Genomic DNA, 23141 nt, shown 5'->3' on the forward strand with positions numbered 1-23141 from the left:
CAGGTAGGAATTGAACCTGGACCCCTTGGTCCAGGGATAGGGACATTACCACTGTGCCACAAGAGGGCACCCCCTTCAGTGATGTTCTACAAGGACTTAGCCTAACATTTCTGCATTCCAATTCAGTCTCTATACAAGTACACCACAGTATTTTTGTTTTTCTTTCTTTCTTTTCTGGTTTTATTAACCTTTATCTCTAGTTAGGATACTTTGTGGATTTCTGCAACAGATCCCATCATTCCTCAACCCGCTATTAGACTCACCTTAGAAGGATTTTGTGTAGATCCTTTCTTTTAACTTCTGGAGTGTTCTAACTCAAACCTAACTATACTGATTCATTGTGTTGAGAATGAGTTTATTAATATCCCAAGTTCCTTAAACATCACACTGGATCCAGCTTAGCATAGTCTTAGCAGTTTCACTAAAGGTGGAGTGTGGGTCACAAAGTCCAGCCTGATTGCTGATAAACTCCAGTCTGGAGCATTGTGTCCAATTTTGGATGCTTCAAAAGAAGAGCTTTTACTTCAAAAATAACTTTTAAGTTCCACACAGGGAGCCATTCGTAACGGTAAATATTCACTTATGGACATCCCATGCTGTTATTGAGGTTGATCATAAAGGATAAGGAGATGGTCATTGAGTCATTCATCCCCTTTAGCCTATTTCAACATTCACCTCGTCATAATTTGAAGATTCATGATCATGATCTGTATCCTAAATCCTTTTGCTGACTTTGGTTCTTAGTCCCAAATACCCTTGGCTACGAATAAGATCTTTAGAAATCTCAGATTTGCAATAGTAATTAACAGGCATCTGCTTTTTTTTGTGGGAGAGTGTTACCTCTTTCCCACCCTTTTATGTGAAGATACATTAGTGTAGTAATGTGCAATCTTCTTTCCTGCTAGTGAGAACTTGCCCATTTTTTAAGTCAGTAAGTCCCGAGCATTAAGGGGGAAACACTCCTGACTATATGGTGTTATGGTTCTATTCAGGGTTTAACGGTTATTTGGCCAGGGTATTTGCAAATTGAGAAATAACTGTTGACTTTAGATACTAATCATTGGAAATGCTTTCTTTTCCAGTGTTATATCTGTATTCATAAACCAGCTGCTCTTGAATTTATGCAAGTGCAAATATTCATAATGAAAAATCACTGTCTTAGACCCCAGAGCCAATAGTAAGAAGGAAATTTATGTGGGAAGTTTTTTCAGCTTTAAAAGGTGAAAAGCTTTTTGTTTTGTCTTGTACCTGTGTTCAAGTTGGGAATGAACCTGATGAACTCCAAATAACTGACTTGTAGATATTTGCCCCATTTATAATTTGTTTGTTTTGTTTTTGCCTCCTTCCACCCCACAGATTAACAGTCTTAAATTGTCAAAAGAAGTTGAAAATCTGTCAGATCTCCAGGATGGTGTCATCTTCATCAATATTGTGTGCAGAATGTGAGTAACTTTGTGGAATTTCCAAGGGATGGTTGAGTTTTTACTTTTGCATATTCAAGCAGAAGATGATGTTGAATGATCTAAGCCAAATTTGTACTGTGCTGAGGGAGATGCAGCCACAATTTGTGTTTCTATAGCACCTTGAGTAAATGTAGTAAAATGTTATAAGGCGCATCAAAGTAACATAATTGAGAAAAAAAAAATGATTTGGGCAGTGTACCAAAGGGTCTGAAGGACTGCGCTATCAATAGACTGACACTGTTAGTATTAGCTGTGACTCAACAGGCAGCACTTGTGCCTCAGACAGAAGGGTATGGGTTCAAAACCCCCTCCTGACAGCTAAGCACCAATTTAGACCCGACACACTTTATTGTTGCACTGACAGACACTGCTTTCTAACTTTGCAACCCCATCCTTGCCACGTGCACATTCCACCCAATGAGGCCTGGACCTCTGCCCCACTGACTCGTCTGCTGATGTCATTTACTTGCCCAGCTGCTTTTCCCATCAGCGATTGGTTCTCTCCTGCGTTCACTATACTTATGAGCAGTAAATGCAGGTGACAAACAGCCTGTGATTGGAGATCCTGAGAGTGACAGTGTATTTAATTTGAGTAGGTCCTTCTTATCAATTCAGTCTGTCTCTCGAGTACAGGATGAGCTTGCTGGACAAGTCCTGGTGATGAGCACTTGTCTACACCTACTTTACTTTATCTAGAACTACCAGGGCTGATTGAATCATCTCGCATTTAAAATCAAATATTATAGCAAATGTATTTTCTTATTACAGAAGTGGAAAGGAAAATGCACAGCAATTAATAGAACAGAAAACCATTGAGGAGAGATTCCAATTTATCTGCAACTTTTTAGAATGTAAGTATGGAAAAAAACTACTGCGCAAAATTATTTAAAGTCTTGCATAAATGTGTCCATGATTTTTATTTTTATTTGAATTAATTTTTTTTGCTTCTTAATTAAATTTAATTTACAAAAAAAATTATTTTAACAAAACATGGCATCCCCCTAATGGCTTGGATTGTAAAGACGCCATTGAAGACAAGGAGCTGAAGGCAGTTGCTGCTCAAGTGCTGAACTTGAGCTCCGTGTGTGTTTGCAATCAGCTGACCCAGCTAAAATTCCTACTTGGTACCCAGTGGAAACTTTCCCACCTGCCCTGCACTTTGTAAAAAGAGAAATATGAATCTAAAAAGATTAGATCTACTGCTGTTTCTCCTAGTGTGCTGACCTCTTTTTATTGGTGTCCTTAGCGTCACAGAGTCTTACATCATAAAGACAGATTCTTTGGTCCAACTTGTCCATGCCGATGGTTTGGTTTCCCAAACTAAATTAGTCCAATTTGCCTGTATTTGGCCCATATCCTTCTATATCTTTCCTGTTCTTGTACCTATCTAAATGTCTCTTCAATGGTGTAACTGTACCTGCATCTATCTCTTTCTCTGGCAGTTCATTCAACATATGAAAAACCCTGTGTGGAAAATGTTACCCCTCAAGTCCCCTTTAAATGTTTCTCCCCTCACCTTAAAATGATGCCCCTCTAGTTTTGAACTCCCCAACCCTAAGGGAAAGACCTTTGCTGTTCACCTTGTCTATGTCCCTTGTGATTTTGTGGTGATTTGTGCTGTACAGATCAGAGCAAATTAGGATGCTCTTTCAGTGAGTTGGCTGAATTGGCTGTAAGATTTGATATGATGTAATGCAACAACCAAACTGCAGCATTGCATGGGGAATAGGAGGCAGTGGGGGAATGGTGACATTACTGTAGCTGGACAGCAGGAAAACAGTATTCAACCTCTTTTGGAGTATTTTAACTTTTAAAAGCTGCAACAACGAGTTGCTGTTAATTGGATGTATTGTCTTGCTAAAATGAGAGGGCAAAAGTTTGGAGAAGTATTTCTCTTTTACCCATCCAATACTGGCTGTGTCTTGTTGAGTTAATGATCCCTCAAGTGTCTATCTATCCTTAATTTGGAAGTAATAAGCAATAGTGGTGGCCTTTATCATTGAGTCCATTCATGCACTTTCCCATTTTGTGGAGGAGAGGTTGGTTCAGTAGATGGTGACCTGGACATGAATCAGGATGTGATTCATTAACCTTGAGCAGGCTGAGGATCAAATCTGAGATTCTGCTGTTTTGTTGCACTCCATTTCAGAAATAGTTGCCTTTCTCAAGTCCAGTAGTTCCAAGAAAAGTTCTTCTTTAGAAGAGTCATATTGGCTTTGAAGTATGAGCCCTGTTTCTTTCTCCCTAGTTATTGTCAGACCTACTGAATTTCTCCAGCACTTTGTTTTTATTTCAGAGCATGCTCAGTACTTTTATGCTGCTACCCTAAGATGGAGTAATGTTTAATGAGCTGAGCCTGCCACTTAGTCCTGCTGTCGACATATAATGCAGCCTTGATCAGTAAATTCTATTTACTTTGTCCTTTAGAGTAGCATGACTGTTGTGTAAAACATATATCAATAGCTAGATGTGTTTTAACTCTTTGTTTTTAAAAACTAGATGTCTGCAACTTGCATAAAATTCTACATGAACATCCAATAATCCTATTTTATATTCATAGGTTCTGAAGTCCAGAAGACTCAGTCAGGTAAGTTTCCCTGCAAAGGTAATTGATATATAGTAGTTATATCTTGGAGTCTGTTATTTCAGAAGTTGAGACACCACTGGCAGAAAGTACAGGGAATGTACATGGTTTGTTTAATGTCACTGTAGTGATGACCCAGAGAGTGTGACCTCCTAACATTGTAAGTATAGCAGCAGTAATAGTCTTTTCAGCTCCTCAAGCTTGCTATGCAATTGAGTGACCTTCTGTTTGCAGCTTTATACCCCTTCTTGGCTTTGTTAGTGATTTTTGATCAACATCTGAGTTTAGGATAGAGAATTTCAATTTGAGTATTTTTTTAAAATCTGGAAATAAAAAGATTTTAGTTCATGTGACCACGATGCTGTCACTTTGTAGTCAAAAGCCCTTTTAGATTAGATTATATTACTTTACAGTGTGGAAACAGGCCCTTCGGCCAACAAGTCCACACCGACCCGCTGAGCGCAAACCACCCATACCCCTTCATTTACCTCTTACCTAACACTACGGACAATTTAGCATGGCCAATTCACCTGACCTGCACATCTTTGGACTGTGGGAGGAAACCGGAGCACCCGGAGGAAACCCACGCAGACACGGGGAGAATGTACAAACTCCACACAGTCAGTCGCCTGAGGCGGGAAATGAACCCGGGTCTCTGGCGCTGTGAAGCAGTAGTGCTAACCACTGTGCCACCGTGCCGCCCACGGAAGAGTACCAACTATCCGTATCCCACTCTGGCCTTTCTCAGTGCAGAAAAGGCCTTTTGGCTCAAAGTCTGTACCGCCAAAAATATCCTACTGCTTACACTTGTCCCACTTTGCAGTAGGCCACAGCCTTGAATGTTGGAATAATTAGACATCATTCAAACATGTGAAATTTCATGGGCAGATCATCACATGAAATAACCTTCAGATAAAATTGTGAAGGTGACTCCCCAGGATAATTTATGCAAAGGATTATATGCAGCAATAGAGGATCACTCTGCATCACCAAGTTAAGATGGAATGAAAACTTCCTCATCTGTAATTGTCTTGAGGGGCACTTAGTTACAGGTTCTCTTTTATAGAACAACAGGAATGTAAACGGATGAGGATTAAAATCGGCATCAAGCCATCAATCTAATGAATCACAGGAGGAGATTATTCAGCCTATTGTGTCTGCATTGGCTGTCTAAATTAGCAATTTATTCAGTGCAATTGTCTTGCCTTCTCCCTGTAACCCCGCATGTCTTCCTTTCAGGTGATTTTGAGTTTTTCAATTGAACCTGCCTCCACTACGCTTCCAAACAGCATATTCAAGACCCTAACCACTTGCTGCTAAGAGTCATAATCATAGAGTCATAGAGATATACAGCATGGAAACAGACCCTTTGGTCCAACCTGTCCATGCTGACCAGATATCCTCATGTCATTTTTGTTCTTTTAGAATTCATTTTAAATCTTTGTCCTCTCATCCTTGGTCTCTTCACAAGTGGAAACTGTCTCTCTCTGTGTCTCTCTGTGTCTGTCTTACCACTTCTCTTCTACAAGGGCAATTGCCCTAATGTCTCTAATCTGTCTTTGTTACTGAAGTCCCTTATCGCTTGAACAAATAAATATTTGGGGCAAATTGTACACCATGAACCCTGTCCAATTGACCAATTTTAAGATACAACTTAGAAAAGGAGAGAGTCAGACATTAGGGAAGGGATACTAAAGCATTGGACCTCAATGGGGGAACACTGGAAATCAGGGAGACACAAGGGAAAATTACAAAGGTGGCAAATAAATTGCAATTTCAATTGTTTTATAATTTACAAATTTTTATGAATACCATCAATAATGTTAATAATTATCAACTGTTCTTCTGAGCATTGCAACTATGAACAGTAGCATCTACATTTCTCTTCCTTAATTACAGAACTGTGTAGGTATAACCCTGCTGCTGGAAGTGTGGTCTCCTGGCAGAAGATCTTGAACAGCGAGGATGTGGAACTTGAGATGGCGAAGGTGAGCCAGACTGGGTTGTGTCTGCTTGTTACCTAAGGTGATCAGATGCGGTCCTGATGGGACCGGCATGAGAGTGTTTAGTTATTTTTAATTCTTTTCAATCAGAAGAATAATACGCCATGCAACTGTATCTTTTCCAGAGACTAAAGTAGTCCTTGATTATCTTAACCAAGAAAAAAAGCTATTGACTCTTGGTGCTGTAGGGACAAAAGGGTTGGGGGTGTGAGGAGCGTTTGTGTTCCTCAGTGGCTTGTATCTGTGGATTTCCTCATAGTAAAGACTAGGGCATGTATAATGTGCCATTAACGTGGCCACTGATAGGATTGAACAACCTTGAAAATTATTGAAAACTAGATGGGATTGTCCTGGCAACTTAACGTGGCAACTATTGCCTAACCTGTGTATGCAATCTGAGGATGAGATGAAAAAGTGAGACTTCTAATCATTCTCTTTTTTTTCTGTAGGTGGCAGTCTTCTTACTTCATCTCCATACCATGGCCAAACAAAATCCATGGGAGTTTGAGTCTCTTGATATAGACACCCAGGTAAAGCAGATACATTGTTCCTCCTCTACACTCGCGCACACCCCCACCCCCTCGTCGGAGTAGGGTGACACTGGCAAGCCTGCTATTTATTTACCAGTGGTATTTGGCCTTCTCATTGAACCACTGCAGTCCCTATTGGTGACAGCATTGCCACAGTATGGACTATCAGGATGTTGACCCAATAGAATGAGTATAACTGGGTGTGCTAGGGTGCCCATGACATTGGTGATGGAGACCGCAGGAAAATGGAGTGTTGTTGAAGTGAACTTACTGAGCTGCTGTGCTGCACCTTCATAATGGAACCCCAGCTGGTGATGAAAGGGATGCATGTTGGGCTTTGTGAAAAATGGTGTCAACCAAACTAATTTCTTACTCTGAATAGTTTTGAGTTGGTGGGGGCAGCTTAAAAGATAATTTACTTTCCATATATGACGGACATCAAGAGAATATTTTTCTCTTCAGAGAATGGTGAAGATAGTCATTGGGTAAAAGTAGATTGTTGATTAGCAAGGGAGTTGAAGAGTATTGATTAGTTTGAGGCATGTTTGAGGAGTTGAAGCCACAGTCAGATCAGCTATGATTATACTAAATGGCAGAGGAGGAGAAGGGGCCAAATGGCCTTTTCATAATTTGCGTGTTTTCAAGCTTCCACAAGCATTAATGTGATGGACAGATTGTTTGTATGTAATCAGTGATGTTTACTCTAGTTATTATTGGGGCACTAGGGAGAAGATCAAAGGCTTGGTACTACTGAAGATCGAAGTCCTGTAGAATGACTAGTGTCTGTGGAACCAGAGTTTAGCAAGAAGGGGGTAGTGCCAATGGAAGGAATATTCAGCTTGGGTAAATACCGTGCTTTGAATTTGGGAAATGTTTCCATAACAAATAGACTACCTGTTATTCAGCATTCAGTTTCTCCAGCAAATTCTGTTTTTGTCTCCTGTTGCTGAAATAAGACCATTAGACATAGGAGCGGAAGTAAGGCCATTCAGCCCATCGAGTCCACTCCGCCATTCAGTCATGGCTGATGGGCATTTCAACTCCACTTACCCGCATTCTCCCCGTATTATTCTGAATATTTATTACACAGCACATAATATCCAAACTATGTATGATTTTATAAGGATTGTTCTTGAATTCAGATGGTTCTTTGCTTTCTGAAAACTTTTTGCAGGGATTTAGAATCATACAGCACGGAAACAGTCCATTCCGACCAAGTTTCCTAAACTAAATGAGTCCCACTTGCTCGCGTTTGTCCAATATCATTCTAAACCTTCCCTATTCATGTACCTATCCAAATGTCTTTTAAATATTGTAACTGTACCTGAATCAATCATTTCCTCTGGCAGTTCATTCCACATATGAACCACCCTCTGTGTGAAGAAGTTACCCCTCAGGTCCCTTTAAAACCTTTCTCCTCTCACCTAGTTTTGAACTCCCCCACCCTCGGGGAAAAGATCTTTGCTATTCACCTTAACTATGCCCCTATTATAAATTGATTTTATAAATTTCTATAAGGTCACTCCTCAATCTCCAGTGAAAAAAGTCCAAGTCTATCCTTATAACTCAAACTGTCCAGTCCTGGCAACATCCCAGTAAATCTTTTCTGAACCGTCTCCAATATCTTTGCTATAGCAGGGCAATCAGAACTGGACACAGTACTCCAAAAGTGGCCTCACCAGAATCCTGTACAGGCCTCATCCTGTACATTCTTCATTTCTATTTTGCTTCTTGAAAGTTAAAATTGACTAATCCCCACCTTCGTTCCTTCACAGGGTGAACTGGTGGGAATGCTTCGATATATTCTTGACAATGAAGAAGCAATTTATTTGGATAATAACTTGGTCGTGTTCTTGCGGAGTAGAGGTAACTTGTATTTTTTAAAAAATAACTTTGTCCCAACAGCATGCAAGCTTTCATTTGTAGATCATTTTCCTACTTGCAGACCATAAGAAATAGGAATGTAAGTAGGTTATTTAGCCCCTTGAGACTGCTTTGCCAATCAATACCGATCCAGTATTCCTCATGTCCAATTTCCTGCCCTTTCCGCATAACTCTTGAGTATCCTAGATAAAGCATCTGCCATCTTCCCTTTAATAATGCACAAGGACTCTGTCCTCACAGCTCTCTGTGACAAGGAGTTCCAAAGAGAAGCAATGCTTTGAGAGAAGAAATTTTTCCTCATATCAGCCTTAAATTGTCACCCTTTATTCTGAGACTACGCCCTCTAGTGCTAGACTGTCACATGAAGGGAAACATTCTCTCAGCATTTACCTGGTCCAGCCCCTTAAGAATTCTATATGTTTCAATGCGATCACTTCGCATTCTTCGAAATTCCAATGAGTCCAACTCTGTTTAACCAAACCAGAAATTGCAGGAGAAACTCAGCAAGTCTGGCAAAATCTGTGGAGAGAAAGCAGAGTTAACGTTTCATGTCCAGTGACCCTTCAGAAGTAGCTAGGAAAAGACTAGGTATGTGTTGAAGATGAGGAGGGAGGAAGAGTAAATGATAGGTCGAAATAGAGTCCAGGGAGCGGGCTTACTGGCTTTCGGGCTGACAAAGGAACAGATAATGGTCAGTTCGGGGGGTATCAGTATCTGCTAATGGGGGCCATTAATAGTTGACAAGAGATTGGTTAACATTGGAATAGGCTGTGCAAGATGCTCAGGCCCAGTTGGGCTGCTGCCACAATCAACTCATTGTGAGCTACTAATGGCCCCCATTAGCAGTTATAAATTATCTCAGGCTGATCATTACCTATTCCTTTGTCTGCCGAGCAGCCAGAATGCTTGTTCTCTATTTCCATCTATCATCTACTCTTCCTGTCTCCACCCACCTCATACACACACACACCACCTTTTCCTAGCTCATTCAATTCTAAAGAAGAGTCACTGTACATGAAATGTTAGCTCTGCTTTCTCACCACAGATTTTGCCAGACCTGCTGAGTTTCTCCAAAAATTCTTGTTTTTATTTCAAGATTTCTGGCCTCTGCAGTTTTTGGTTTTGATTTGTTGTTTAGTGCCCAACTTATTTAACCTTTTGATCAAAAGACAATCCCTACCCACTGGGGTTCATCCTAGTGAACCTTCTGTGAACTGTCTGCAGTAAAATATTATTTAGGGGAGATATCATTTTACTGCAGTCAGTTCACAGAACGTTCACTAGGATGAACTCTAGTGGGTAGGAACATAGAACATCTATGTTCTATGTTCCTACCCACTAGGGTTCATCCTAGTGAACCTTCTCTGAACTGTCTGCAGTAAAGTGATATCTCCCCGAAACAAGGGGACCAAAACTGCTATCATTACTCCAGATATAATCTCATTAGCATTTTGCACTGAACAAGTTGGACTTCTCTACTAATAAACTCCAACCCCTTGAAATAAGAGCCAACGTTTCATCAGCCTTCCTGATTACCTGCTGCACCCTGTGTGCTAGCTTTGTGTCTGATGCAAAATACCCTCAAGTTCCTTTGGGTTGCAGTTTTCTGCAGTTTTTTTCTATTTAAGTGAAAGTAATTTAAATGCCAAACTATCCACCTCTATTTGAAGTTGTCTGTTGACTTTCTTCAAGGCTCATCAGCTTTTGGGTAAGAGGGGGTTTTAGATTTCCACTCCCACTCTTCCTGAATGGCTGGTTCACATTTCATGGTTTTGTCCCTCTTTGTTTAGATTCCCCCTTCATTTTTCCTCTGCTACACTATCAATTCCTTCAAAGGCCTTAACCCTCAATCCCTCAAATAAAGAAGTTTAAGTGATATTACAAGTATCCAAATTTAAAAACCTCAGCCTCACTTTCTTTAATGTTTTATTTTTATCTATTCTTTTCTAGCCACATCTCCAGTCGCCCGTCTATTCAGCGCTAGTTCAGATGAGACTAATTCGCCACCAATTAGTGAGAAAACTGGAGGGCATAAAACAAAATTTTTAACATCCAGTGTGTACAGGTCAGTACTCTGACATGATTCTGGTGTTCGAGACACACTCACTCCCCTCTCTCACACCATTTAAAATATGCTATTGTATTATACTTAAAAGAAAAATCATCTGATGTTTAGATTAGATTCCCCACAGTGTGGAAACAGGTCATTTGGCCCAACAAGCCCACACCAACCCTCCAAAGAGTAACCCACACAGATCCATTTTCCTGTGACTGATGCATCCAACACTATGAGCAATTTAGCATGGCCAATTCACCTGACCTGCAGGTCTTTGGACTGTGGGAGGAAAAGCGAGCACCCGGAGGCAACCTACGCAGCCATGGGGAGAACGTGCAAACCCACACAGCCACCCGAGGCTGGAATTGAACCCGGATCCCTGGCGCTATGGTGCAGCAGTGCTAGCCACTGAGCCACCGTGCCGCCCACAGTGTTCATGTTGTCAAAATTAATGTATCCCGTTTATAGGAGGAATAGGGTCAAAAAGAATGGTGCAGGGAAAGAACAGCCGGTCAGGCAGCATTCGAGGAGCAGCAGAGTCAACGCTTTGAGCATAAGCTCTTCATCAAGAATAGGAACAGGAATAATCTGTTTAACCTCTGTTTTATCATGGCTGATTTTCAAACTAACTCCTTTTTTTCATATTTACTAATACTAGTTGTTAGGATCCCAGAATGGATGACCAAACTTTTATGTTACAATTGGCTAGGGTAGCAGTTACATTTTCAAGTAAGCAAAGAGTGAGACCCCAGCTGTTTGATGAGATAAAACCGTAAAAGCCATAGGATCCCATAGTTTCAATCAAACAGTAAACTTGACAATGCAAATGAGTATAGTGATACAATTGACAATATTTGCAATTTAATTGTAATCAGTTGTTAGAATATATTCTAAGGTAAATATGGGTAAAAGTCTGTGGTCAAGCACCCCACAGAGCACATCAGAAAGCAAATGCGTTCATGACAGATCCCATGGACTTCTCAGCAATTCCCCCCGCCCAGCCATTAGTGACATGGTAAGTCATTAAAATTGTACAATAGATTCCAAATTCTTCTCTTTCAAAAGTGTAGCTTTGGGATGCTCGTGAGCTACTCAGTCATGGACTGCCTCAATGACTGCTCATATTCAAGTATCTGAAATGAGACTGTACTATTCTGGGAACTGCACTCCAGTGTCTATTCTCAGCCACATTTTCAGCTTTCCACAGACAGCTAGCTTTATTCCTTTGTTTCTCTGCCTTGAAAATATCCAAGGACCCTCCTTCCACCATGTTTTCAGGTATTCCAAACCGTTGTGACCCTCAGAAGAAAAATCACCTAATCTCCATTTTAAATGGACAACCTGGATTTTTAAACAGTCCTTTAGTGCTTTTAGATTCTCTATAAGAGGAAAAATTGCTCTCCACATCTAACTGGCCAAGAACCTTCAGCATTTTCTTTCAACCAAGTTGCCTTTTAATCTTTTCAATTCCAGCAGGTACAAGACTAGCCTGTCTAACCTTTCTTCATAAGGCAACCTGCCAAATCGAGGTACAGGTATTAGTCTATTAAACCTGCTCTGAATTCTTTCCAAAGTGTTTACATACATCTTTAAATAAGGACCAATACTGAGCATTATAGTCCAGTGTCGTTTATAACTGGAAACATAACCTCCTGATTTTTGCATTTGGTTTTCCTTGTGATACATGATAACAGTCCATCAGCTTTCTTAATTATTTTCTATACCTTTGACTTTGTGATTTGTGCATAAGGGCAGCAAGATCCCTCTGCATGTCAGGGCTCTGTAATGTCTCACCAGTTAGATAATATGCTTCTCCTTGCCAAAATGGACAGTATGACATGTTTTCACCTTATTCTCCATTTATCACATCTTTGTCTGCACGCTTAACCTATCAAATTTGTTTTTATAACTAGTGATCTCTTCACAAGTTTGTTTTCTACCTTTGCATCATCAAATTTAACGGCCATACCTTCCGTCACTTTGCTGAAGTCATGTATATAAATGATAAGCTGTTGAAGTCCTAGCACCATTCACTGTGACATGTCACATTTTACATCTTGCCAACCTAAAAATGATTCATTTACATCTAGTGTTTCCTTTTAGCCAGTTATTATCTTTAGGGAAGGAAACAGCCATCCTTCCCTACAAGTAAGTCCAGACCCATGGCTCTGTGGTTGACTCTCCACTGTTCTCTGGGCATTTAGGGATGGATGATAAATACTGGCCTAGCCAGCAATGCCCTCATCCCATGAATGAATATCAAAAAAAATGGACCCCAGACACCTCGAGCTTTTATTTTGCACAATAACTTTTTATAAGACTTTATCAAATGCCTTTTGGAAATACAAGTACACCACATTCATTGGATCCCCTTTGTCCACAGCACGTAACCTCGTCCAAGATTTTGCAACTTATTGTTCAAATGTGATTTCCCATAATCGGGATGATACAAACATGATCTGAATGCATGCCAATGCCATGAGAGCTGTTTTTGTAATTGAACTGTTTTAGACCTGCTGTTATTTGAGACTCTCTTTATTGAATTTCCCACTTGCCATGTATTTTTCAGCTATTATCATATTATAAGGTTTGTCCATTAGGTGCACACAATCAAATAACTGGAGCTGAAATTATTTTTACAATTGTAAACATGTTATAGTTGCCATCTTGTATAGTAAACTGCTCACTCTGCTGTCACACAAACTTGTCTGGTGAGTGGTGGAGACTGTGCATGTTGGGCATCACTGTTTTACTTGAGAGCTATTCACTGGTTCCAAATAAACAGGGTTGATGAGCTAAAAGATGTAAAGAAAGGGTCTGCAATGTTTTGGTAGTTATCTCTATCCTTCAATTTTGCAGTTCTGCACCATCTAACTCTCCTACATCGCCCATGCGGGACTTCATGCAAACCCCATTAGTCCAAGTGCGGCGCATGAAGAGACAGCTTGCGGATGCACGAACACTTCGCGATGATTTGGAGATCGAGCTGACTGAAGCCCGCAAGTTGCTTACCGAGAAAGGTAACAGAAAAGAAATTATATTCCTTCACAGATTGGTTTCTGGTATGTGTTTGTGCAGTGTGAGTGAGGAATCCTGAGGTGATTGTATTCCCAAAGCATTCTCTTTCTTGTCCTCCTCAGCAATGGTGGTTACAGAGCTGGGGACATGCTGCAGAGCGTCTTGTAGTTATGTTTACTGTAATCATCCTGTATCGATGATAGTGGGCACAGACATTGTGTCTGCTAGCATAAATGGCAACCAAACAGACTTGAAAGCAGCTCTGTCACTGAGCTATTGCATTTTCTTTTTACGTTCTCATTAATGATATGTTGGTGTTGCTAGGCATTTGTTTCCCATTGCTAGTTGCTCTGAGAAAGTGGCAGTGAATGTCTTTCTTACGTTGAGTATTTGTTACTGTTTGACATAATTGAGTGACTTGCTAAGCCAGTTCAGTTGACTATGTTGATGTGTATATAGACCCAGACTGAGAGCGATGGGCAGGTTCCCTTCCCTAGGGGACATTAGTGACCAGACAGATTCCTGGAATGGCAGGACTGACGTATGAAGAAAAACTGAATTGGTTAGGACTATATTCACTGAAGCTTAGAGGAATGAGGGTGGCCTCATAAAAATCTATAAAATTCTAACCGGATTAGACAAGTTAAATGCAGGCGCAATGTTCCCAAAAGCCAAGGAATCCAGAACAAGGGGACGTAGTGTAAGGATGGCGTGGGTTAGCCATTCAGATTTGAGATGACAAATTTCTTAACTCAGAGAGTAGTGAGCCTGTGGAATTCTCTGCTACAGAAAGCGGTTCAGACCCAAATAGTGAATGTTTTCAAGATGGACATAGATGCCGTTAGAGTCATAGAGATGTACAGCACTTCGGTCCAACTCGTCCATGCCAACCAGATATCGAAAGCTAATCTAGTCCCACTTGCCAGCATCTGGCCCTTATCCCTCCAAGCCCTTCCTATTCATTTACCCATCCAGATGCATTTTAAATGTTACAATTGTACCAGCCTTCATCACTTCCTCTGGCGGCTCATTCCATACACACACCACCCTCTGCATGAAAAGTTGCCCCTTAGATCCCTTTTTATATCTTTCCCCTCTCACCCTAAACCGATGCCATCTAATTCTGGACTCCCCAACCCCAAGGAAAATACTTTGTCTATTTATCCTATCTATGACCCTCATGATTTTATAATCCTCTATAATGTCACCCCTCAACCTCTCATGCTGCAGGGAAAACAGCCCCAGCCTATTCAACCTCTCCCTATAGCTCTCATCCTGCAACCCAGGTAACATCCTTGTACATCTTTTCTGAACCCTTTCAAGTTTCACAACATCCTTCCAATAGGAAGGAAACCAGAATTGCACGCAGTATTCCAAAAATGGCCTAACTAATGTCTTGTACAGCTTCAACATGACCTCTCAACTCCTGTACTCAATAGTGTGACCAAGAAAGGAAAGCATACCAAACGCCGCCTTCACTTTCCTTTCTACCTGCAACTCTGCTTTCAAGGAGCTGTGAACCTGCACTCCAAGATCTCTTTGTTCACAGCACTCCCCAGGACCTTATCATTAAGTGTGTAAGTCCTGCTAAGATTTGCTTTCCCAAATGCAATACCTTGCATTTATTTAAATTTAAACTTCATCTGCCACTCCTCAGCCCATTGACCCATCTGATCAAGATCCCATTGTAGTCTGAGGTAACCTTCTTCGCTGTCCATGACACCACCAATTTTGGTGTCATCTGCAAACTTACTAACGTTACTAACTATGCCTCCTACGTTCACATCCAAATCATTTATGTAAATGACAAAAAGTAGTGGACCCAGCACTGATCCTTGTGGCACTCCACTGATCACAGGCCTCCAGTCAGAAAAACAACCCTCCACCACCACCCTGTCTTCTACCTTTGAGCCAGTTCTGTATCCAAATGGCTAGTTCTCTGTATTCTATGAGATCTCACCTTGCGAGCCAGTCTCCCATGGGGAACTTTGTCGAACGCCTTACTGAAGTCCACGTGGATCACGTCCATTGCTCTGCCCTCAACAATCCTCTTTGTTACTTCAAAAAACTCAATCAAGTTTGTGAGACATGATTTCCCATGCACAAAGCCATTGGTGACTATCCCTAATCAGTCCTTGCCTTTCCAAATACATGTACATCTTGTCCCTCAGGATTCCCTCTAACAACTTGCCCAACAACGATGTCATGCTTACTGGTCTGTAGTTCCTTGGCATGTCCTTACCTCCTTTCTTAAATATTGGTACCACATTAGTCAACCTCCAGTCTTCTGGTACCTCACCTGTGACTATTGATGATACAAATATCACTTCCCATGGCTTTTCAGAGTTCTCGGGTACACCTGATCAGGCCCTGGGGATTTATTTACCTTTTGTGTTTTAAGACACCCAGCACTTCCTTCTCTGTAATATGGACATTTTTCAAGATGTCACCATCTATTTCCCTACATTCTTGATTAGATTAGATTAGATTAGATTAGATTACAGTGTAGAAACAGGCCCTTCGGCCCAACAAGTCCACACCGACCCGCCGAAGCGAAACCCACCCATACCCTTACATTTTACCCTTTTACCTAACACTACGGGCAATTTAGTATGGCCAATTCACCTGACCCTGCACATCTTTGTGATGTGGGAGGAAACCGGAGCACCCGGAGGAAACCCACGCAGACACGGGGAGAACGTGCAAACTCCACACAGTCAGTCGCCTGAGGCGGGAATTGAACCCGGGTCTCTGGCGCTGTGAGGCAGCAGTGCTAACCACTGTGCCACCGTGCCGCCCAATGTCTTCCATGTCCTTCTGCGCAGTAAACACTGCTGCCAAATACTCGTTTAGTATCTCCTCCATCTCCTGCGGCTCCACACACAGGCTGCCTTGCTGGTCTTTGAGGGGCCCTATTGTCTCCCTAGTTACCCTTTTGTCCTTTTAATGTATTTGCAAAAACCCTTTGTTTCTCCTTAACCGTTTTACCAAAGCTATCTCATGTCCCCTTTTTGTTCTCCTGATTTTACTCCTACTGCCTTATACTATTCTAAGGACTCACTCTATCTATCCTTGACATGGCATGTGCTTCCTTCTTTTTCTGAACCAAACCCCCAATTTCTTTAGTCATAACAGCATTCTGTACACCTTCCAGCCTTTCCTTTCACCCTAACAGGAATATACTTTCTCTGGACTCTCGTTATCTCATTTCTGAAGGCTTCCCATTTTCCAGCCGTCCCTTTACCTGCGAACATCTGCCCCCAGTCAGCTTTTGAAAGTTCTTGCCTAATACTGTCAACATTAGCCCTTCTTCAACTTCAACTTTTAGATCTGACCTATCCTTTTCTATCCCTATTTTAAATCTAATAGAATTGTGGTCGCTGGCCCCAAAGTGCTCGCCCACTGACAACTCATTTCCCTTGCATTATTTCCCAAGAATAGGTCAAATTTTGCACCTTCTCTCGTAGGTACATTCACATATTGAATCAGAAACAAATTCCTCTCCATCTCAACCCTTAACACGATGGCTGTCCTAGCCTATGTTTGGAAAGTTAAAGTATCTTTGGGGTAAAGGGATCAAAGGGTATGGAGGGAGAACTGGAACGAGGTACTGAGATGGATGGTTGGCCATGGTCATATTGAATGGCCTGTTCCAACTCCTATTTTCTAGGTTTCCATGATCCAGTTGAGTGGATAATTTTAGTATATTAGATTAGATTCCCTACAGTGTGGGAACAGGCCCTTCGGCCCAACAAGTCCACACCGACCCTCCGAAGAGCGATCCACCCCTCTCTGACTAATTCACCTAACACTGTGGGCAATTTAACATGGCCAATTCACCTAACCTGCACATCTTTGGACTGTGGGAGGAAAAGACACTGGGAGAATGTGCAAACTCCACACAGACAGTCGCCTGAGGTTGGAATTGAACCTGGGATCCTGGTGCTGAGAGGCAGCAGTGCTAACCACTGAGTCACTGTTCTGCCACAAAATGACATTGAGCAATAGCAGAGGATGGTTTACCATTGAAAGAATGTAGATGCATAAAGTCAATCTGGTATTTGACTTTGAAGGAAACGTTCAGGTGAAGGTGTTCCCATGGCATTACTGTTCTTGTTTGAGCTAATGTATCAGCAAGGCACCTGTCCTCTTGCTGTCCTCCTGTGCTGTGGAACATGGGAATTATGCTGAATTGGTTACAGGCATGTGTTCTAATGCAAAAAATAGTTGGGAAAGCAAATGGGGAGGATGATCCAGAGTCTGCAGAGGATAGACAGGTTAAATCGGTGGGCATAAGCTTGCCAGATGGAATATAAATGAGGGAAAGAATGAAGTTATGCATTTTGGCAGGAAAAATAGAGGAACTGAATATTATTTAAATGGAGAAAGACTACAGAATGCTATGGAAAAGAGGGATTTGAGAATCCTTGTCCATGAGTCCAAAAACACTAGTGTCCGCATTCAGTGGGTAGTAGAGACAGCAAAAAGAATGTTGGCCGTTACTTCAAAGAGAATGAAAATTAAAAATAGGGAGATTTTGCTAAAACTAGATAAGGCACTGGTTAGACCATAACTGTCGAACACTTTACTGCCCCTTATCTAAGTAAAGGTATACTGGCATTGGAGGCACTCCAGAGAAGGTTCCTAGGATGATACCAGCTATGAAGAGTGTCTTCTGTCGAGGGGTTGAGTGAATGAAAGGCTACCTTATTGAAATATAGATTCTTATGGGACTTGACAAGGTATATGTGAAAAGATTGTTTCCCTTCAGGGAGAGTCCAGGGCCAGAGGATGTAATCTCAGAATAAGGAGTTCCCCCATTTATAACCGATAAGGAGGAATTGCTTCTCTGAGAGTAGTGAATCTATCCTGCGGAGGACAGGCGAGGTGATTAAATATATTCAAAGCTAAGATAGACATGTTTTTAATTGATAAGGGAATCAATGGTTATGGAAAAAAAGACAGGAAAGTGAAATTAAAGATTATCAGATCAGCCATGATCTCATTGAATGGCGAGGCAGACTCGCTAGGCTAAACAGCCTCTTCTTATGTATTGTGGTCTTATGGCCCTTTGGGATCATTAGAACAGATGTTTTTCTAGACTGCCTCTCTCGCTAGCTAATTATATTTTGGGGCAGCATTTAGATGACTACATTATTGAATAACAACACTCGAAGCTTGACACCATCCAGGAAAAAGCAGCCCACTTGGCACCACATCCACTCGAGCACCAACACTCAGTAGCAACAGTACATACCATCTACAAGATGCATGGTGGAAATTCACCAAAGAGCCTTAGAGAGCACCTTCCAAATCCATGACCAAATCCATCTAGAGGACAAGGGCAGCTGATAAATGAGTATACCACCCGCTGCAAGTTCCCCTTCAAGTCACTTGCCATCCTGACTTGGAAATATATCACCGTTCCTTCACTGTCGATTGGTCAAATTTTGAACTTCTCTCCCCAAGGGAATTGTGGGTCTACTTACAGCACATGGACTGCAGCAATTTAAGAAGGCAGTTCAGCACCACCTTCTCAAGGGCAAATGGGGATGGGCAATAAATGCTGATCCATCCCATGACGCTCTCTATCCACAAATGTTTTTTTTAAAAAAAAGCTGGGCTCAGGAATAAGGAGTAAGAAGAAGAAGAAAACTAGTGAATCTACCCGGTGGAATGATCTTCTCCTGGCACATGCATCTCGTAACACGTTAGGTTACATGAAAACCTGGCTTGGATTTGATTGGAACCCTTTTCACGATTCTGTTTTTTACTGACTTCAGTGAGTAGCTCTGTTACCTCTGAGTGAGACCCACTTCAGCAACCTGATCACACAATCTAGGGCTAGGCCAGAGTTGTGGATTCATAGATTCACATCCTACAGTGGCAGCTTGTGGAATTGAAAGCCAATCTTTGTAAAACTATGACATTGTCATTAATTGTCAAAAGAACATATTTAGTTCATTCATATCAGTTACTGAAAGAGATCTGCGATTCTTATTTGGTTTGGTCTTCACATGACTGCAGATCCAAAGCACAAGGTTGAATCTTTACTCTTGTCAATGTCAGTTACGGATGGATATCATATGCTGTTCTTGCTAGTGATGTTAGGAGAAAGTGAAAACTGCAGATGCTGGCAAAGCACAACAGGTCAAGCAGCATTTGAGGAGTTGACATTTCGGGCATAAGCCCTTCATGGTCTGCGGTGCTTTTCCAAACCACACTTTTTGACTTTGCCAGTGATGCTCAAATCATACATTTGAATACCAAAATATTATGGTTAACACGCTCAGTCAGTAATGAGAATAGTCTGCAATATTACCATTTTGGATGAGACATTAAACTGGGTCTTTGCTCTCAGGTTGACCTGAGAGATCCCACCGGAACCATTCAGGCTGTCCCGATGTTCTCTCAAATGTTTATCTTTCAGCTGAGATATTTTGGTCATCACCTTTATCATGGTCACGGGAACTTTTGTTCAAGTGGCTTCTGTGTTTCCTACATTACAACAGTGACTACACTTCGAAAGTATTTCATTGGTTGGAAAATTGCTTTGGGATATTCTACAGTTATGAAAGATATGATAAAATGGCAATTATTTCTCCTTTTGTATACATCTATTTTCTAAACAGGAATCAGTATCGCTTAATGGGGAGCACTTACCTGTAAGCCAGCAGTTCCTGTGTTTGTAACCTACTGCAGAGACTTGAGCTTGTAATCCAGCCTGACACTTGTAGGCAGCACTGAGGGAGTCAGTGCAAGGCTGAAAGGTCAGATAATCAGCCCTCAGGATTGTCGAGGGGAGTCAGGTTGCTGTATTGTGAGCTGCAGTTGTTTGGTTAAGACATTGAATGAGAGTGGTTAGTGCAGGTGATTGTGTCAGGTTGGGGGGTGGAGTCACCAACATCAGAACTAATTTGTAAGTAAGTGGGGCAGACTTAACTTCATGCTGTCTCTATGATTTCCTTGTTCTCTTTCACTAGAAACGCAGATCTCAATCATGCAGCAGAAGATCGAGCGTCTTGTGAAACTGACTGAGAAACAAACCAGTGAGGAGGATTCTGATGAACTCAGCAATATGAGGGATAAACATGAAAGGTATCTGCAATTCCAAAATCTGTACTGAAGGCAGAAAAGCACAGAGGGAAGTAGTTAAGTAATGTATTTACAGCATGGAAAAGGGGCATTTATTTTTGGTTCATGTCTGCATCTACACACCACGCAAGCTGTTTACAACCCTCCATCGCATCCTGCCATCCAGTTCCTTCATGTTTATTTGCTTTCCCTTAAAGAAGAACATTATGTATGCATTCAGTCATTCCATGGGTAACAAGTTGTATATTCTGACCACTTTCTAGGCTTTTTATAAAAAAGCTTTCCTAAATTCCCCTCTGGTTTTATTACGACTAACCGATATTAAATGGTCTCTAGTTCTGGTCTCGTCCATTAAGTTGAAATATTTTCTCTGTGCCTATCCTGTCAACCCCTTTCATAATCTAAAGACATCAGTTGCATTACTCTGCAATCTTCCTTGCTCTAGAAAAAAAAGAGCTCAAGCTTGTACACTGTTTCCTGATCAGCATGATCTTTCCATTCTGATATCTTTCTAGTGAATAAAGTTTGTGCCTCTGCTAGTGCCTCCACATCCTCTTTGTAATATGGAGACACAGTACTCCATGTGGCCCCATCAAGGTTTTGCACAGATTTAATGTAACTTCTCTGCTTTTCAGTTCTAATCCTTTGACATTAAACTTGCTGAGTATTTTTTCCTTATTTCAGCAGCCTTTAGTTAGGTGTCTGTTCAGTTTGTACAAGAAGAGCAATGAGCTGTCTAGTAGTGTTATGAGAGAAGGTTTCCTCTTTCACTGTATTGGCTTTTAAAACCCAGAATTTTGACTTCAGTGTCAGAGTACTAAATATCCAGTTGTACGTCCCAAAGTGGCAGTTAGGAGTAAGAAGAGTACCTTTCAGTTACTGAGGCCTCTATAGTGGCATAGTTGAGATATTGTGCAGGATCCTCTTCCACTTCTCTCAATGTTTGATGGATTTTATATTTTTTTTGGTTCATGGTATTGAGAAAGAAATCATAGGCTTCCAACTGTAGATTTCTGCAGTGCTTTTGAAGGTATTTTCATTCTGTTTTTGTGGAATTTTTCTGACAGTAAAACATTATGTATTTTTTGAGTTCTTTAACCACTGAAAACCTTCCACTTCTACCCAGTGTGTTAAATCGACTACGTGATGCTCAGAAGCAATGCCAGGATCTGAAAACTGAGAAAAACCAAACCGAACGAAAGATTGATAAGCTTGAAGAAGAAAATGGAGATCTTTCATACAAGGTATAATTTTCAGTTATTGTGCTATTGTTTCCTGATTCTTGGGTGGATCTATTGCTGACATGAATTCTGAAGACTCGTGCAAGATTTAAAAAGTGCTTTTACGTAGCCTTTTTCGCAATCTCAGAGCATCCCTAAATACTTTTTATACCCGATTATGGACTTCCGAAAAATTATAATTTAGAAAATTACATAGCACCTTCCAAATCCATGACCGAGACATATTTGAAAGTCTTAAGGCAGCAGATACATGGGAATATCAACATCTGTGAGTTCCTCTCTGAGCCACTCATCATTCAGACTTGGAAATATATCGCCATTCCTTCAGTTGCTGAGTCAAAATTCTGGAGCTCTCTACATCAAAACATGACTGGAGCAGTGCAAGCAGCCAGTTCACCACTACCTTCTCAGGCTCAACTAGGAATGAGCAATAAATACTGGCCTAGCCAGATATGCCCACGTCCCAGAAATTAATTTCAAAAATGTAAATGGATATTTATCTGAGTTGGGAAAGAAAAAACTTCAGATCTATCCCTCCTATCAGACAAGCTAATTAGAAGGAGTAATCCACTTCGTCCCTACAGCCTACTCAAACTCTGAGCAAAGACACAAGGAGCACCACAACCTGCATATTCCATTCCAAATCATACACCATGCTGAATTGGAACAGTAGTGGTATTCCTCAAATATTATGGGGTCAAAATCCTTGAAATTCCTTTCTGACAGCACTGTGGATGGCATTGGTTCAAAAAGGAAGCTTGTCACCTTCTCAAGGGTTGTTAGAGGTTGTTGATAAATGGTGACCTGGCCAACAATATGCACATCCTACAGCAAAATTAAATAGGCACTTTCCTGAGGTTTCATGTGTTCTTCGATCTGTCCCTCATATTCATGTCAGCTTGGCTGAGTTGATTACCCTTTCTTGTTTGGTGCTTGAAAGGGTTATGGGTTCCAGTCCCACTCCAGAGACTAGCATAGACAATTTAGGCTGATACTGTCGTGCAGTACCAAAGGAGTGCGGTCACCAGCAGGCAAATTTGTCACTTGTGGGACTTTGTTGCAAACTAATACAGAGTCTGCTTGTTTCATCATGAAGGTTTAATTTAGTGATATGATGATTCGTTGTATTTCAAGTGTTTTTCTTTCTTTGTGTTAGCTACCTATGTTTGCAGATAGAGCTTAAATTGATACAGCAGTTGATAAGGTTTTCTTAGTGGTGATTAGAATTCATTGTGTGCTGAAGAGGTAATCAGTTTTGCTATTTCAA

General features: G+C 41.1%; 1 protein-coding gene across 5 annotated transcripts in view; it reads left to right on the forward strand.

Annotated features, from left to right (window-relative positions):
- Positions 1 to 23141, forward strand: part of numa1 (nuclear mitotic apparatus protein 1) — a 119837-nt gene that overhangs the window by 55402 nt on the left and 41294 nt on the right. For all 5 annotated transcript variants that reach the window (XM_043692529.1, XM_043692530.1, XM_043692531.1 and 2 more), the window contains exons 3-12: positions 1357 to 1442; positions 2232 to 2314; positions 4024 to 4050; positions 5947 to 6035; positions 6500 to 6580; positions 8356 to 8446; positions 10415 to 10529; positions 13380 to 13540; positions 20522 to 20636; positions 21760 to 21877. In XM_043692529.1, coding sequence (XP_043548464.1) covers positions 1357 to 1442; positions 2232 to 2314; positions 4024 to 4050; positions 5947 to 6035; positions 6500 to 6580; positions 8356 to 8446; positions 10415 to 10529; positions 13380 to 13540; positions 20522 to 20636; positions 21760 to 21877 — 966 coding nt within the window. The remainder of the gene's footprint in view (positions 1 to 1356; positions 1443 to 2231; positions 2315 to 4023; positions 4051 to 5946; positions 6036 to 6499; positions 6581 to 8355; positions 8447 to 10414; positions 10530 to 13379; positions 13541 to 20521; positions 20637 to 21759; positions 21878 to 23141) is intronic.

This window comes from Chiloscyllium plagiosum, chromosome 6, assembly GCF_004010195.1.
Source record: "Chiloscyllium plagiosum isolate BGI_BamShark_2017 chromosome 6, ASM401019v2, whole genome shotgun sequence".
NCBI classification, from domain to species: Eukaryota; Metazoa; Chordata; class Chondrichthyes; order Orectolobiformes; family Hemiscylliidae; genus Chiloscyllium; species Chiloscyllium plagiosum.